General features: G+C 36.7%; 1 protein-coding gene across 1 annotated transcript in view; it reads left to right on the top strand.

Moving 5' to 3' along the window:
• The window catches only part of LOC145977696 (transmembrane 9 superfamily member 1-like), a 68,808-nt gene that overhangs the window by 34,953 nt on the left and 14,685 nt on the right, over positions 1-19,170 (top strand). The window contains exons 8-11 of the mRNA XM_083109919.1: positions 5,561-5,782; positions 13,552-13,662; positions 14,460-14,622; positions 18,066-18,257. Coding sequence (XP_082966045.1) covers positions 5,561-5,782; positions 13,552-13,662; positions 14,460-14,622; positions 18,066-18,257 — 688 coding nt within the window. The remainder of the gene's footprint in view (positions 1-5,560; positions 5,783-13,551; positions 13,663-14,459; positions 14,623-18,065; positions 18,258-19,170) is intronic.

Genomic DNA, 19,170 nt, shown 5'->3' with positions numbered 1-19,170 from the left:
GAAGATAACCCAAAATTTAAAAAAAAGTTTTCGTGGTGGGCATAAAGTACCCACCCTTGGTGTAACGAAAAATGTACAGTTGAACAAGTTTGCAAAAACAACAATTGTATGTGGAAAATATGAAGCCTTTGTTTGTGGAAAGCACAGTGAAAAAAGTAATGTGTGCCGCTCTTACAAACGCAAGACTATTGATTCAGAGTAACCAACAATGACTTTTGGAAAGTAATATAAGACAATAATGCTTACTGTGTAGCTTCCAACAACAAAAATAATTTATGTCTGTAGTACTACATCATTGCTCTTATAATTCGGGAAATATGTGAATAGAATTTCCATAATGTTAAAATATATTGTAAGAATAACACATAAAAATGGTGATATACTTAATAGAATTTCCATAATGTTAAAATATATTGTAAGAATAACAAATAAAAAAGGTGATATACTTAATACCTGCTCTGTTCGTAGCCTTCAGTTGTCTTAGTTTATAGTTACTACAAAATAGAGAAGAATATTAAATTTTCTGGGACAGAAAATAATGATTTGTGTGGTGGACATTTTTTAACCCTCCCTTGGTGTGCGGTGTTACGCGTAACCCTTTGGTGTACGTAGGGTTAATCCATAAGGCGAGGATGCACAATTACGCACTAGTTGTGCATGTATTTCAATATCGTCGGATTGGGCACTGCTATTTAAAAAAGGGTTTAGTATGCGAGAGAGTATGAATTTCTCTCCATGTTGAAAGTGGAAACTGTTTTTCAAGTTGATTAGTAAGCTAGACACGATGTTTGACAAATATGATTAATAAGTATTTACAGAATCCCATGTATTCCTTATGTGAAATCAACTTCAACTTCAAATTACGGCTAAACAAATGGGAGTTTTGACTTTTCCTTCTATTTTGACATAGTTCAACGTGTCCTTTTCCGTCCATATACTTTTCTACGACATTGGATGTTTGATATTCCCATGAGAACGAATAAAATAATGGTCCCATAAACCTAATGCATTTCTCCTTACCTCCTACGGCCATCCTGGCAGTGTTGCCAAACCTGATGTGCATAAAAGAGCTACATTTTACCATTAATAGAGCTAAAGGTGACTTTCAAGGAGCTGGATTAACGAAGGCTGCATAAAGTGCCTCCTAGGTAATTTTAGGTGTCAGAGGGGTGGGGGTGCTGCTATTACTGTTAGCTTTAAAGTGATGGCAATTTATTCTTAGTTTTCACCGCCTAGATTTGGCGGCATCACCCATTTCAATAATCCAATGATGTTCATATGAAATCGAAAATAAAGGATTTCCGGATAACAATATTGTCATCTTCACCTTAGCCACAGCGCTATATATAAGAATACCTGGGGAGGAAAGAGGGGGTGGGTGACGCAGCCTATATATGAATATCACGTCACGTGCAAAATGTACACTCATGGCAAAGGTTAGTCTTTATGTGCCGTAGCCAGTGGTGACATCATGGTGGGGCAGAGGGCGGGTGCCACAGTTCACAGTCAAATGAGTGCACGAAAGAGCCAGATCTTACTTCAAAAGAGCGAAGTTGGCAACAGTGATCGGCAGCTGCCCCAGCGAGAAAGACCTAGGGGAAATTGTCCTTCCTCGCCGTAACCCCTTAAGTGTGGAATTTTCTGAGCAAGGCACTACTGGTAAATGTTTTTTTTGTTTTTTTTAGCAGAACTCTATTCAACAAAATTAACTGAAATAAAACACCAATACAGTGGAATCTCAAATTCACGTTTTTTCAGGGGACCAAGCTGAAAAAACTTTAAAGTGGGAAAATGTAAAATCCAAGAAAATGTTATAATATTTTCCTATGTTGAAACCATCAAGATTGAATATATAAAGCTGGAGAATGTAAAATTGGTGTTGCACTGTATTTGCCTGACTTCTTTTATGCAAATTTTTTTTTTATATAGAATTGCTTTCATAATCCACGATAAATGTAAATTCAGTGGAACCCCGATTTAACATTACCACATTTTACATTTTCACACATTATTAGAGGGATGCATATTTCGTTTTTGGCGAAAACACAAAATGCGAAATAACACATTGTAATGTTAATTTTTCATGTTTGTGAAAGGTGTGAGGTGCATTTTCCTACCCTGTTTTGTCACGAAATGATGCGAAATGAACTGCAAAATGCGAAATAGACTCTTAAACACGAAATTTACCATTTATATACCAACGCGACACTTTCTGAAGTCTGAAATATCCTGTGAGTTATGCAACTCACAGAAAATTGATTAATTCTGCTGTAAATATTTGAAAAGCAAAAATGGACTCCTTTATACAGGAATAAACTAATATTCTGGTAATGATTTAATGCGCTATTAGAAGGGATATGTTTATTTTGTGTAATAGTGCAGTTTTAAAATCATTCACATTTTTAAAACCAAAATGTAATTTTATATATCGCTTTTTCACCGCTATAACAGCGAAATTTCATTTTATTTACCGCTTTTGAACCCAAAATTGACTGTTTTTTTACCGAAATTTCACTTTTTTATTAACCAAAAATATGTGCCTCTACGCATTATACATGCAAGCTTTGTGGTTCCAACATGGCTAAATAATATAAAATTTTCCTCGATTTTACATTGTCCCACATTTTAAGCTTTTTCAGGTAGGCCCTTCCCTGAAAAACGTAAAATCGATGTTCCACTGTAACAGGGTGTCAAGAATGAAAGTCGAGAAATTATGCTTATGGTCAAGAATTTTTGCTATTTTTTACAGTATAGTGAATTTACATTGTTTTATACCTGTACTGGGATTTGATAAAATTGAATATTTGGAAACCTAGAATTGTGTTGAGTTGTGGTGAAGATTTATTCATTTTGTTTCTTCAGAATTACATTCTTATGTGTGTAAATTTTTTATAAATATTAAAGTAATGTGGTTATTCCCCATCCAGGATGAAGTCTGAAGCGTCAATTTTTACATGCCTTAATAATTAAAGATATATATATCTCTTGTTAAAGTACAGCTTCAGTTTTCATCTGCACCGGCATTGTGGTAGGGGTTTGTCATTGAATAAAAATATCTATTTTATTAATTTCCAACTATACATAAGTAAGGGGCGATTAAATAAATGTTAAGAAAAAGATAAAAAAAGGTCGAAGAATGAAATAAAGATCAAGAAAAATGAAATAAAGGTCAAGAAAAATCATGAAAAAGTCAAGAATTTTGGATTTGTTATTTTGGTAGACACCCTGTGAAACAAGAATACAATAATACATAGCATGTTAGCATGCATGTATTTCAGGTTCATGCAGAATAAATGTTTCTGGTGTGTAAGTCTTTAAAACACGTGCAACTCAATGTCTGCATCAAAAACTTCATTTTTGAATCATATTTCGGTTTTCTATTATGCACAAGCTACACCACAAGAGCAGGTGTTTCTTATGTCTAACTTATATTTTCCTTTTTTTCATCTTCCTCTTGTGCTACTGTTTTTGTTTTTACTGCAGCTAGCATAATCTCATGTAACGTGATTGTTATGTTCTTAATGTCGGGAAATATACGAGGGCCATTTTTTTTCAACCTCCGATGAGCCGTAAAAAAAAAAGACAAGTGTAAGTAACAAAATGAATTTATTACCAAAAGTTATGTACATACCTGGTTACTTTTCGACATAATCGCCATGAAGATTCAGGCATTTGTCATATCGTGGGACGAGCTTTCCGATCCCCTCTGCAAAGAATATTGCCGCCAGTGATGTGAGATGAGCCTGAACGGTGTTTTGAGGATCAACATTGGTCTGGAAGCTTTGGCTTCCTCACCTGTTATGAGGCTGAAAGATTTGTTGAAAACAATTGTTACTGGAGATGAGACTTCGATTCAGTACGTCACCCCAGAAACAAAACAACAGTCAAAACAATGGATGCACTCAAACTCACCAAACAAACCAACGAAGTTCAAACAAACCTTCAACAACAGGAACGTTATGGCTACCGTTTTTTGGGACCACAAAGGTGTATTGAGTTTATGGAACCGGGGACTACGATCAATGCAGCTGTTTATTGTCAGAGTAGCTTAAAAACAACGTTCAGGCCCATCTCACATGGTTGGGAAAAGGTGGTGGTGAGGGTGAGGATAGGAGATGAGGGGCGTTACTGGGTGGCCTTGTTCAGGCCTGGAGGTGTGGTTGCATTCATGGTCGATATGTAGGCCCTCTCCCATCTTCTACGTATTGAGGTGTTGGTGGATTGGGGCAAGGAGTGGACGATCGCTACCTGGAAGCAGTCATTAAAAGGAATATTGTGGTGATTGGTGTGAATGGCAACAGCAAAGTCCAGATTTTGGGTAGAGGAGCGGTGGTTGTTGATGCGGAGGTTCAGGGCTGTGGATGTTTCCCCCAGGTAGAAGCTCCCACAGATGTTGCACGTGAGGATATAAATTAGGTTAGAGCTGTTGCAGGTTCCTTTGGGGTAGAGGGTGAATTTGCCGGTGGCAGTGTGGATCTGGGGGGTGCAGGAAGTGACAAATATGGGCAGGTTTTGCACCTTGGGCGGTTGCATTTGTGGGCAAGTGCGAGTTGATTGTGAGTAGGTGGATTGTGGTGGACCAGGATGTTTTGGAGATTGGGAGGGTGTTTGAAGACAACTCTGGGCTTGTCGGGGAAGATATTTCTGGTGTCAGGATCACTGTGCACGATGGGAAGGAGGGAATGTAGAGTGTGTGTGATTTTGTTGAGGTGGGGGTGATATTGGGTGACAAGTGCAGGGGGATTGGTGGCAGGTTTCTGGTGGGAGTGTATGAAGCAGCTTGGGATATTTGTTTCGTGATCAGGGTGGAAGGATATCCACGGTTGGTCAAGGCTTGGTGTAAGCGGAGGTTATAGTTCTGTCGGGAGGTGGCTGAGGTGTTGAGGCGTTGACCTCTGAGAGCCAGGGAGAATGGGATGGCTTTCTTGGTGTGGAACGGATGGGAGCTGGAGAAGTGTAGGTATTGCATATGGTTGGTAGGTTTGATGTGGATGGAGGTTTCCAAATGTCCTTCCTTCATGTGCACATCCACATCCAGGAAGGTGATTTGGTTGGTGGAGTGGGTCCAGGTGAAATTGACGGAGCTCAAGTGGTTAAGTTTGTCTAGGAAGGTGGTCAGGGAAGGTTCTCCATGTGTCCAAAGCATGAAGATGTCATCGATGAAACGGAGCCAGAGGAGAGGTTTGAGGGATTGGGTCTCCAGGAACTCTTTTTCAAGTTTGCCCATGAACAGGTTGGCATAGGATGGGCCAATTTAATCATAAGCTTATAGGCTAGTCTGTACTGAAGAAAATTATGTATAATTTGTAACTAGCATTCATAGTTTCCAAGACATAAAATTTTATTGAAAACCTTGCATAATTTTAAATTTCCTGCTGAAAATCAGCATCGGCATTTAAGGGTTAAGAAAAAAATTTAATGCATTATTAATTTGTCTACTTCCATGCATCTGTCAAGGCAATTTCTATAGATGCAACCTTAGTAAGTCATGTTGCTACAAATATGTTGTACATACTATATTCCACATTAAACTATGAATGTTGTTTTATTGTATTTTTAGGAGTTGGATCACAGTTCCTGGCCATTGCCTGTGGAATCCTGGGAATGGCATTTCTCGGTCTTTTCAATGTCCACCGACATGGGGCTGTAAACTCCGCTGCCTGCTTCCTCTATGCATTAACCTCATTTGTGGCAGGTTTTGTCTCCTGCTACATGTACAAGTGTCTTGGTGGTGGACACAGATGGGTGAAAAATGTCAACATGGTGTCCCTCTTATTTTCTGGTAAGTATATATTTTTTTGCATGTGTGGGTATACAATTAGTGTGTAGGATAAATGCTTTGTACTGAAAGAATACTGAATTTAATTTTTTAACTCTCACATGGTAATATAAATTTCACACCTTTCGTTGGTAACGGAGGTTTCTCATTACCCCAGAAGTATCGTACACAATTTAAATTTAAATATGTTCAGATGACCGTTTTTCTACTTCCTTCTACATACCTACAATAGACCATAGACCAATCAATTGATTCATTTTGTTTATATTACTTTGCTTTTCCACCAATTTTGGCTAATGACGAAGATAAGGATGAGTGTTGATATGATGAAATTGAAGAGAGACAAACACCTTTGATTCAAACCTTGTTGTCATGCTAAACACTCCACCACAGAGGCGTGCAATAGACCAATCAAGTACTATATTTTGAGAGCACTTGTTTCACCAACAAACTGTTGTTCACTTTAGTTTACAGCACATTCGGTTTAGCCTGAGCTCTGGCATGTGCAAAGCGGGAAATGTTTGTCGTCTGCAGAAGACGTCACGTGACTCATAGGAGCAGTGTTGCAATTCACAGAAGTTAGAATTCCACCAGACATGAAACTGGCAAAGGCTATATGCTGTTGTCTCATTAAAAAAAATGCTTACGAATTTAAAGTAGGTCGCTGTCCTTCATGATTGTGGAATTCGTTAATTCTTCTACGAAAACACACTTTGTCAAATTCGTCCACATCACTTTTAAATTTATTTCTTCTGCATATTTTGTTAGGCGTTACTGATCCCTTCCCAGTTACGTTGTTTAGATCATTTTCGTTTAAGATGCGTTTCAAAGTACTTACTGACAGACCAGTAGCTGCGGGAACACGGTTTTGCACTTGTTTAACATTCAACACAAGACCACTGTCAGCTTCTTTCTTCACAAACATATGAACGCTGAGATAATTTCTCTGCTCTGTGTATCACTTTGCTTCCTCCAATCTTCTTTCCAGTTTTCACGTCGGCTTCCGTTGAATAAAAACACCCTAAACAACACAGGGCAACAATCACCTTCCTCATGGTAACACGACCTGACCTCCCTTTTCCCTCCCCCCCAGAGAGGGAGAATGCCTTTTTCACCGAGGGGGGTTGGGTTTCATGTACACAAAGAATCCTCTGTCATTCTTTTCCTTGAACTACCACCTTCTCAAATTGTCGCGTTTGGTTGTTTCCGTCGGATATATTAACGAACTAAAAAGAAAAACTAGACCATTAAGCTCTAAGGCAGATTATGGATATACATGGGTAATTGTTAAAGTGGTTGGCAACTCTGATCTTTCTGAACTCTCCCATCGTCGCACTGAGCGACAGGCTTCTGCGCAGGTGAAGGCCAGAGTTCAAGCTAAACCGAATGGCCTGTACTTTTCTTCTCTGTATTTCTTCATTCACATGCCTCACTATAAGGTCTATCATATTCTCATCCAGGGTGTAAAGAGTAATGCACCTAAATCCCAACGTTGCTTTCGGTAACTGCAACATGGCTGGCCAAAGAGGCTCTGGTATCTGGACCTACAGCAAGTATTATCCTCTGTAGGACTTGTATATGTTGTCCATGTATGTGTGTGATTGTCCCTTCAACCATATCATCTCATCATCATTAATCCTTATCTTTGCGATTAGCCAGAAGTGACAGAAAAGTGAAGTAAAATAAATATTCGGATCCACCAACACACAAACTATGCATGAAGTACTGTTGAAATGTTGTGGGGCATTGACTCTAGCACATGGAATCTTCACTATTTAGCAACTGCAATCTACATATTGGGGATGGAATTAGAGACCATTTATAACCATCTTTGCCTTTCACAATACTAGAATCATTTTGAAGATTAGGCACACGCAGGAGATGTACTACATAGAAATTTTCAGCGAAAAATGCAGACTCGACCAGGACTCGAACCCGGTCTCTGGCATACCGTGCCATTTCTCCAACCACTGAGCTACCAAGCTGGCCTGGCCTCACCTGACTTTTCACTATCGCTGTTTTACCTGTGTGGAATTGTCTCTGCCTGTGCTACCACAACGGGATCGGTAGTTGGTCCTAGTTGGTAAAATGCTAATAATGTGTGTGAATGTGTGGTTAGAAGCCATCACTGATTGCATTTTGTAAACACTGAGTGCTTTACTCCTCGCGCGTTCCGAGGTTTGCTCTTTGTTTACAAAACAGAACATTTCTGAGAGGTGGTTTTGGAATCAAACAGGATGGATACAATCAGTACCCAGTCTAGCAATGAGATCTCCAATGACTTTTCTTACTGTATTATTAGCATTTTACCAACTAGGACGACGTTTACGAACAATGAAGTCAGTGGCGGCTTGTAATCACACACTCGCGATTTCGAAAACGGCTTGTTTGTGGACCAATGTTTACTGAGACTTTTTTTTCTACTATTATTGTGTATTTCACCTGTGTCAGTTTGCACTATTACTTATGAGACAACCTGTATATGAATGGTATATATTGTGCTCTGATTTAAAATAATATTTTTAGTGGAGTTCAAAAATAAACTATAATCCTTTTTTTGAAGGTAAAGTACAGCGAATAATCTTACGATCCATTTCGATGAAATCTTCCTTGCAACAGCGTATCGCATTCCATAGCTTGCTACCATTTCACGGATGCTCAATACTGTTGTCACTGTCACACAGTTAAGTTAAAACTATTCTAATAAACTTCACAATAAAAGTCTAAATCTAGCAGATAAGTACTCTTTCAACTCAACAGGTGTGCCGCTTACAGTGTGTTTGTTGCTGCGTAAGTCCAGATCGCATTGTTGCATCATACTCCCAACACTCATGGAGGAAAGGTAGAAGGCGCTTGTTCTTTCTTTCCTCTAAACTGTACCAAATAGACAATTGTTGAATGTTTTGTTCGGGGAAAAAACAGTCATACAAAATATTTGATATCTTGTTAAAAAAGGGACAAAGGAAGGTGTTTTTTTTAAAAAAAAGGGGGGAAAAAGGAATGTAGGCTGAAAAACTAGTCAATAAAGGAATCGGAAAGCAATATGTTTTAACTCTTTCGCTGTGCTCATTGCATTTATGCACAGCACGCCAGGTGCCTTGCTCTGCGGAAGTCGCATTATTGCGAGTTCATACTTCCACTCACTGCGGGTGTCGCATTTCTGCAGTACGTCCATTTTAGAAGCCCTGAGACATCTGTTGATACTATTTGGAACTATTTGAACTCGAAGTTTTGTTTATATCCATATGATGTCGCTAATTACGCCTCCGTTTAGAATACGAGCGTTGATTGCTCTGACATGTCACTTTCAAATGCATGTTCGAATGTAAACAACATGGCTTCGTCAAGTCGTCAACACTTGTCTGATAATGATGTTACTCAACTGTTGAATCAGAAGGTGAATTAAGTTGTGACGATAATAGCGACAGTTTTTATGAGACTTCAAGTGGTGACAGTGATTGTGTAGTGTCTGATGAAGAATTTGTACCGCCATCTGTAACATCATGGAGCAGAGTGCAAAGCAGCATTGATCTAGGTGCGGAAAGTTCGACACAGGCAAGTGCTAAGTTACTTGGTGACAGTACAGTATTTAGCACACCATTTTCTTGTTTTATCAAATATTTCCCACGCTCAGTATTTGAACACACAGCAGAACAAACTGAAGTTTTCGCAACCCAGTATCTTGATACTACTTACGAATTTCCACGCCGCTCCACCACTCTGCGTCATCCCGTGTTTTGAGAAATACCATACCATCAGGGACTACAGAATGGTTTGCCAGTGCAAGGAATGACTTTTGTAATTTCTCTACAACATATTTTGCAATGTAATTTTTTAAAATTATTCTTTCTAATTTTTTTTTTCAAAATTTCAAAATTTTTCAAAATATTATACTACCAGGGACTACAGAATGGTTTTCCAGTGCAAGGAATGAATTTTGTAAGTTCTCTCTCATATATAACGCAATGTAATTGTGAAAATTATTTGTGTATAAAAAAAATATTTTTTCAAATTTCAACCAAGGGATATTGTGTGCCAGAGAATTCCGCAGCGAAAGAGTTAAAAAAGGGAAGTCATAACCATGTAATCTTGTTGGAAGATAATTGTGAACACTGTTGTTATTTATTCCATGATCCTTGTTGAAAAATAAAAACTGACTTCTCTTTAAAATCTGGTCTCGAATGATGATGAATGGTACATCTGTGCTTTAACAAGGTTCATACTGGCCACCTCTTTCTTTGTAACGTGTTCCGCTGACCACTTCACCACAGAAGCAGGCTCAGATTGATATGCATTCTCAAGTTCATAACATGTTTGGGATGGATTAGGTTGTTTATAATTCGGTCATTAAACTGTCCGATGAAGGACCACAAAAGAAGAATTCAATAAGAAGTATTTTTTTAATAGATTGCTTTGTTGTTTTCATCATTTGATGTGTCACACATTTGAAGGCTGTTTTTGTTCTGAATTCTGAACCATTTCGAAGCTGCGTATTACAAATCTGCATTTGGATCAACATAAGGCCACCACAGAAATTGTTCAAATGTAGCCATGGGGAACTTAGTGCTTGCATAAGCATAATCTATGAAAGTTAAGTTTACCATTCAATGTACACAATTAAGATAATTTGCTTTCGTTCTCCTGAAATCAATGAAACCCCGATTTTACATTCCTAAATCTTACATTTTCCTGCTTTATACAAGGTACATTCAGTGGAGAACAGGATTTTTTTTTTTGTTTACAGAGAATTGCGTTCAAAAATTGTAAACAATTATAATAGAATAAAGCGAGAAGTTAACCGCACATTTAGAAGTAAAAAAAAAAAAGGGATTACTTGAAAAGCAAAATTAACGAAATTGAAATAAACAGCAAAAATAAAAATATCAGAGATTTATATAAAGGTGTAAATGAGTTTAGAAAGGAGTGGCAACCTAAAGTAAACTTGATAATAGATAAAGACGGTGATTTTCTAGCTGACCCAAGCGATATTCTAAATAGATGGAAAAACTACTTTCATGAACTTTTAAATGTCCATGTAGGAGATAAATCAGAAGTAAATGAAGTCCACACAGCAGAACCTTTAGTTCTAGAACCTAACTTGACTGAAGTTAAAGATGCTATTAAAAGGCTAAAGAATAACAAAGCACCTGGCATTGGTTTAATACCAGCTGAGTTAATTAAATATGGTGGAAATTCATTAATATGTCAAATTCATAAATTAATTTGTTTAATATGGATTAAAGAAGAAATCCCTCAACAGTGGAAAGAATCCATAATTGTTCCTGTGTTTGAAAAAGGTGATAAAATGAACTGCAATAATTACCTTGGAATTTCTCTACTCTCAACAACATATAAAATATTATCTAACATTCTTCTAACAAGACTAACCCCATATGCTAATGAAATTATAGGTGATTATCAATGTGGATTTAAACGTAACAGATCAACTACAAATCAAATTTTTCACATCAAACAGACACTTGAAAAAAAGTGGGAATACTATAATCAAAATGTCCATCAGCTATTCGTTGATTTCAAAAAAGCATATGATTCGGTCAAAAGAGATAAATTATATAATATATTAGTAGAGTTTGGAATACCTAAGAAGCTTGTTAGTATGATAAAAGTGTGCACCAGTGAAACAGAAAGTAAAATTCGTGTGGGTATTAATGTGTCTGACAAATTTACAATTCATGATGGATTAAAACAAGGAGATGCATTATCTCCATTGCTCTTTAATTTTCCCTTAGAATATGCTGTTAGGAAGGTAAAAGAAACTAAAGAAGGACTAAAATTAAATGGTATGACTCAGTTGTTAGCATATACAGATGATGTAGACTTACTAGGGGATGATGTGAATACAATTAAGAATAATGCTAAAATATTTTTCAAAACTGCTAAAGAGATAGGTTTGGAAGTTAACAAAGAGAGAACTAAATATATGCTTACAGGCCGAAACCAAGTGTTAGGTAATAATCAAAATCTAATTATTGATAACAACTCGTTTGAACCAGTTTCCAAATTCAAATACTTAGGAGTAATATTAACAAGTGAAAATTATATTAAAGAGGAAATAAAAAGTAGGCTTAATTCAGGAAATGCATGTTACTTCTCTCTTCATAAACTTTTGTCTTCTCGTTTAATATCTAAGAAACTAAAAGTTAAAATATACAAAACAGTAATTGGTCCCTTACATTGAAAGAGGAACATAAATTGAGAGTATTTGAAAATAAGATCCTTAGGACCTAAAAGGGATGAGGAGACAGGTGAGTGGAGATGGTTACATAATTTAGAAGTACATAATTTGTATTGATGTCCAGATATTATTAGAATAATTAAATCAAGAAGACTTAGGTGGGCAGGCCATGTGGCACGAATGGGAGAGGAAAGAGGAGTTGACAGGATTCTTGTTGGGAAACCTGATGGTAAGAGACCTGTAGGAAGGCCAAGACGAAGATGGACGGACAACGTTGAGATGGACCTAAGGGAAATCGGTAGGGATGGAAAAGAGTATATAGAACTTGCTCAAGATAGGGAAAGATGGAAGGCCTGTGTTGCTGCAGCCATGAACCTTCGGGTTTAAGAAGGCTAGAGAGTTAGTTAGTTAGTTAGTTATATTATTCCTGTTCAACACAGTCTTCTAGTTCAATACACCTATGCCAGTGTGTGACAAGCATGTAGATACCGCCTGAAAATAATTCTTTCAGAAGGGTGCACACTTTTGCACCACCAACCGGATCACATTGTCATCCTGGAACTGCGTTCCACTCAGCTCATCTTTCAGACCGAAGATATGAAATCCAATGGCGAGAAGTCAGGTGAGTACAAAGGGTGTGGAATGCACTCAAACTGCAGCTCCTCAATAGTTGACACTGCTCCAGCAGTATGTGACCTCGCATTTACATGGAAGAGACACACACACTCACTTTCTGAACTTTAGCCTGTCTTGAATAATATGATGGGCTCATCCAACATCCACCTCCTTGACTGTGTCTCATCGGTTTTCCTGTATCACGTTCTCCACAGCTGCAATGTTGTCTTTTGTGACTGCTGTGAATGCTGGAACCGGACGAGGAGAATCCTCCACACTGGTGATGCTGCTGTCGTTGAGTTTAAGTCCATATAGGCTAATCGGGACTGGACCTACAGTTTAAAGTGGTATCTGAACCACTATGTGCCTCCACTGGGTATCGAACCCGGGACACCTTGATTACAGGGCAATGACATAGTGATGCCGTTGTTGAACTTCTCAGTCCATTTATACGCTTATGTACAACCCATACACCAGTTACCATACTGCTCAAGACGATGAGCATTCGCTGAATAAAAATCTCACAACATTTTGCTGCTCTTGCTTGGTGCACTGTTACAAGATTGCCATCATCTTGTCGAAATGTTTCCTAGGTTCCTATGCATGCAGCTGGCATGCCAACATCATCTTTTGGAAGCTCAAAGTCACCACCTTTATATACCTCAAGCACAATGATATCTGCTGTATGCGCGATTTCTAATACAAGTTTTCCAGTTTCCCACTGAATGGCCCGTGTACATTTAACTTTTTCAGTCCTAATGAAGCGAAAATGCTAGAAAATTTTCCCGCATTTTAAGTTCTTTCAGCTTGGTCCCCTGAAAAATGTAAAATCGAGGTTCCACTGTATATGTGAATTTAGTAGAAAATTGTTTCACTATATATATTCAGTCCAAGTATCGTTTTGTAATTTATTGATTTTTTTGTCTCTCTGATACTAACATTCATTTTTTGTTCTCTACAGTTCCATTTGTCATAATCTGGAGTGTACAAAATTCGGTAGCTTGGGCATATCATTCAACTCAGGCATTGCCATTTTCTACAGTTGTACTACTTGTAATGGTGTGGCTGTTTGGTAAGTGTATATGCATATGTACATGGATTTTTTTTTTTTTTTTAAAAAAAAGCTGCGTACTGCATCTTCAGTTGTAGAGAAAAGATAGGTGACAGAAATTGAGAAATTTCATTTTAGGCTTTCATTGGGTCAGCAATAATAATAATAATAATAATCTAAGTTTCTTTTTAATTTTGCTTCAGTTTTGTTTGATAAACATGTATTTTAATATTTTGATGTAAATCTTGTATGTTTTAAAGTAAAACTCATGGTAAATTGATGCATATAATTGGAGTGGAATCCTTGGACACTAATATTAATCAATTAGGGATGGTAAAATCCAGATATCCAAATTATCTGGATATGCAGATTATCCAAGATATCTGGATATCAAAAATACCCAAATGTGTGCATTATCCGGACAGGTTTATCTTTTATTTATTATACTTGCTCATTGATCTCAGGAATAACAGTATAGTCTGATATCCAAATTATTTGGATATCTGGATTATCTGTTACATTCAAAACAGATATCAGATAATTTGAAATTCAGATATCCATTATTCAGATTTTGTTGCCATATCTAAAATCAATATTTTGAACTACTTTTATTTATTACAATTTTCAAGTATTGACTCAACAGAATTGGAAACTTAACATTTATATATTAGAAACCTTTTTAAATGGTCTGGAAAGTTATTTGTAAATACTGTACCTGGAAAAGCTGCAAAAGTCCAGGAATTTGGTTTTGGCGAAGTGAATGGGAACCCAGATATGTCAGTGAAACAGGTTTCACAATACTTTGTCTTTTCTTGCAGTTGGATATCCTCTAACTATTCTTGGTGGTATATTTGGTCGTAACATGTCTCAGGATTTTGATGCACCTTGCAGAACAAAAAATATTGCAAGAGAGATTCCTTCAGTTCCTTGGTATAAATCTTGGATTGCTCACTGCATGGTTGGAGGATTTCTACCTTTTAGGTATATATCACTAAATTTTTGTTCAATTTTTAACAATACCCATTATTCACTGAAGAGCCATTCCATGTGATTGATTTGGGGTTTTTAAGTCCACTTTATACACAGTAAGGCCAATCGGTACTGAACCTACAGTTTATAAAGTGGGAAAACTATGTAGAATTTGGAATTATTAATACAAATGTTAGTTTCATGGCTTGTAAATAACATATCATTTCAAACCTATTACTTTTAGAGTAGAAGTAGGATTTTATGTGTGGTGTTTCCACTTAATTTAGTTTCAGTATGATACAGTATTATACCTTTAGAAAACTAAATTAATTCTAATTCTCTCATTTATTGTTTGTATATCTTAAACTGTGAAGTATCTTACTTCATTTCTGAAACAAACCTTATTTTGAAGAATCTGTTCATGATAATTTTCATATCCTTTGCATTCTTTCATAATTCTACAAATGCACGATGTCACACCTGTGACAGGCAAAAAAATGTTTATAAGTAAAGTATGTATATTTCTTTTCCGGAATGTCTGGAGTAAGAGAACGTGAACGCATCCTGCGTGCACGTTGCAGTGTGTGCCTCGTCCAATGAACGTGAGGAGGAGAGGTGTCGCACGGGAGGGGGCGACTCGACTGGTCATTCGCGGGCTAGTAGTTCTGTGGGAATTCTGCATTCAGGAGAGTGCCGTATAGTCTGGCTCTGGCAACAAGCTTTTGCCTCTGCACGTCGCTACTCCAGACATTCTGGAAAAGGAGTATAGTAATATTTTTAGTAACCAAAATGGTCTAAATGTCGAGTAAAGTTTCCTTTGTGAATTTATAATGAAATTGTTTCAGTAAACCCATTTATTTCACAGAGTTTTCTGAAAGACTTAGAAGGGTCCTAAAGTCATGTAACACCTGTCACAATTACAAAAAATGTATTTTCTGTAGCTGAAAATTGGGATGGGGGAGGAATATTCTGAAATTAAATACCACCTTTCATCAAGGAAAATGAAATTACATGAATTTGGAGTTACACATTTCAAGGTGCTAAGAAAATAGTTAAAAAATGAATGTAAATTTGTCTGAATGTCACATCTGTCACAATGGAATTGCCCTGAGGTACTTTTAGGACTAATATTAAGCATGTACTATTTGCAACTGAAACTTTTGATTTGTTTAATGCTTCAGCACATACATGTATACCTTTTGCAAGAGTCAAAATAAGAAGAAAAAAAAATTGATTGTTAAAAGTTTCAATCAGGTTTGCACCAACAGCATACCGGAGAAATACATTATAGCAAGCATTTCACATTTACCACTCAGGTGCAGTTCTGTGTTTCTGCTTCACCCTGGTTACACCCTCCTCTTCACAACATTTTATAAGGTTTCACAGTTGAAGTGTGTGCCACTTTAGCTGAACAGTAGTGTACGAGGCACACTGTTCAACTAATTTTGACAAAAAATCTGTAAATGCCTTCAATTTAGGTTTCTAACATTTGAAGATAATTAGATGAAACAGGAATATAAAAGAAAAGTCTAGCTCTAGTTTCAAAAATTGGGGCTCATAATAGTAACATCAAAATATGAATTTTGTTACATAACAGTATGTTCCCCAAAAAATGCTGACAATAATTCATAGATTAAAAAAAAATCTTCTTTTACTTCATTTATATTGACTAGGTAATGAATCTTTCCACACAATTTTTGCCAGCTATGTACAATCGCATTTATCTCATTAAAATAAAATGAAAGAACACTTTTAGAATTCAAAATTGACATGAAGGAAATGGATTTTTGGAAACAAATTTTTCTTAACATGACAGTAGCTCACCCAAAATATCACTGCGATTTGTTGATTTTTCTCCAATAACTGTAAAAGATATTCTTCAAACTTTATACCCGACAATTAAATGACGATATTTGTATACCCTAGTTGCATTCCTATTTGGAGTGCAGGTACACCATAACTCTGTTCTTGGAAGTCATCATATTTGATGACTTCAAGGAGGATGTTACATGTTTTCATGAGATTTCTTCATGGGAAATGAATGTCCAATTGGAAATTAAGGAATTTCGTTTCCGACATGAAGGAGCATTGCTTCCAAAAGCAGAAGCATCAACTGACATTTTCCACTCTTTAAGCTTGTAACTGATTCCGAGAGCTTCTACGTTCATCTCTGCTACAACGGTGAAGAAGGAGGAGATTTTTTTTTTCCGTTTTCACCAGTTGATTCAGATCCTACACTTTCATCCAATACATTCCACTAGGGATGTGACGAAGCTGAAAATTTACCGATGCCGATGTACTCAACGATAATTTTTTGAACCGATACCGATGCCGATATTTAACCGATTCCGATACATAAGATTATTAAACAGAAATGGGATGTTATTTTCTACATGACAAAAATAAATTTGGTATGTACATTTCTATTGTATATACATATATATTCTCAAGAGATGCGAATGTACATATGCATGTACAAAAGGAACCTACTTCTTCTCTTATCTGAATGAGAGTTTGCAATAATTTTATTACAAAAACTCTACAATAATGACGAATCATAACCAAATTTTCAATAAATAAATCTTATTAGAAGGTAAAACTCTAGTATAATCTGTACCACTTTAAATATCGGATTTTTGCCGATGCCGATATGTCAATTTCTGCCGATTTTCATACATCTGTAATCGTCTTCGGCACATCCCTACATTCCACCTTCGTAATTGTGAGGCTGGAGTCTCAGTTAAGGAGGAGAAGGGCAATATCATGTGTGGCTATCGTGCTCTTTCCAAATCATGAGCACTGCAAAGGACATTGAATGCAGTTTCACACTAATCTAAGCATTGACTTGGTTTCATCTTGAACCCTGATTAGGAATAGGAGACTTTTCTTAATGAATGGTATTTTGTGCTGTTATTGTGATCAAAATGATACTTCCTCACACACATGTAGCACTGGTGACACAACACACAACCTCATGGCATTTTTATCTATTCAGACAAATATTTGGCCTACTCAAAGTGTAGCTTTCCCACAGATGTAACCGTTATATCGACATTTATATTCACTGAAAATTACAGGGGAGACTATAATTCCAGTGTACAAAGGAACAATGAAAGTTAGGAACCAAAAAAATCTGATTTTATGAAATTTCGTACACTGTTGCCAACCTAAGTAGGAATTTCCTATCTTGATGCAAATTTCCCCTTATTTTTAACTACCCTGTGTAAAATGAATATTAGAGCTAATTTTCAATTTTCACTTCCATATTCACTGTCAGTACCACCAAACTGATAAGACTTGACTACTTTAATTTAATTTACATATTTACTGTTTAACAGTGTCATCTGCTGTAATTAGAGTTTGACTAAAGTTTTGAGATGATGATGATTTTAATATTTAAATTTTGTTGCATCAACATGATGACTTGTTTAATATTTAAATGTTGTTCTTTTCAGTGCCATATCTGTAGAACTGTACTACATCTTTGCTACTTTGTGGGGCAGAGAACAGTACACACTGTATGGTGTGTTAGGAGTCATGTTCATCATACTATTGAGTGTAACTGCCTGTGTGTCAGTTGCACTTACGTACTTTCAATTAGCAACAGAGGATTACAGATGGTGGTGGAGGAGTATCCTCAGTGCAGGGTAAGTATTACCTGGTAAAATTATCACTAAAATTGGGCATAAAGAGCGACATGCATATTTATTTCTTAACAGAAACAAAGTGTGAAAGAGGTATGTTTTCCAAACATGTTTTGTTACAAAAGGATGCGAAATACACTGCTAAAAGTGAGAAATACACTTATATGCTGAGGCTGATTTTCCCAGTGGTAGTACCAGTAAGTACCAACACCATGTGTGTTTTCAGCAGGAAATTTAAAATTCTCCCAAGATTTTTTATTTCATGTTAAGGGGAATAAACAATGAGGTTGATAATATAAGACGTAAGCGAGTTACTAAAGATATATCCACGGAAACTTACTTGTAAATGTTCTATTAATTTCGGTGGCCTCTGCCACCATCCACTTGGGAACTCGATGCTTTACTGTTAGGTTGTAGTCGAGGAAACAACAGGAACCGGAAGTCAACCTAACAGTAAAGCATCGAGTTCCCAAGTGGATGGTGGCAGAGGCCACCGAAATTAATAGAACATTTACAAGTAAGTTTCCGCGGATATATCTTTAGTAACTCACTTACGTCTTATAAGATTTTTTATCTTGGTAACTACAAATGCTACAGTTAGAGATTACCCCCTCATTTTGCTCAGTACATAATGGCCTATAAACCTACAGAAGAAGAAGAAAGTAGGAAAATGTATTTTTTTACGAAATTTGAGCTACACCAAACTCCCACGTAGACAATGCCAGGACATGAAAGTTCAAAGCAGTACCTACATGTTGCCTGTTATGTTCTATTCTTGCAGCAAAAGTTGTGAATACCCTGACCCAAGGTGCATTGATTTAAATTACTTTAAAGAAATAATTTATAAAATAATGTACATAAGGATTTTGCAGATATCAGAATCACCTTTTGTGAAAGTACATTAATCTTGTAATCA

Source organism: Lepisma saccharinum, chromosome 23 (assembly GCF_977018435.1).
Source record: "Lepisma saccharinum chromosome 23, izLepSacc3.1, whole genome shotgun sequence".
NCBI lineage: Eukaryota > Metazoa > Arthropoda > Insecta > Zygentoma > Lepismatidae > Lepisma > Lepisma saccharinum.
This window is presented reverse-complemented; position numbering and strand designations above follow the sequence as displayed.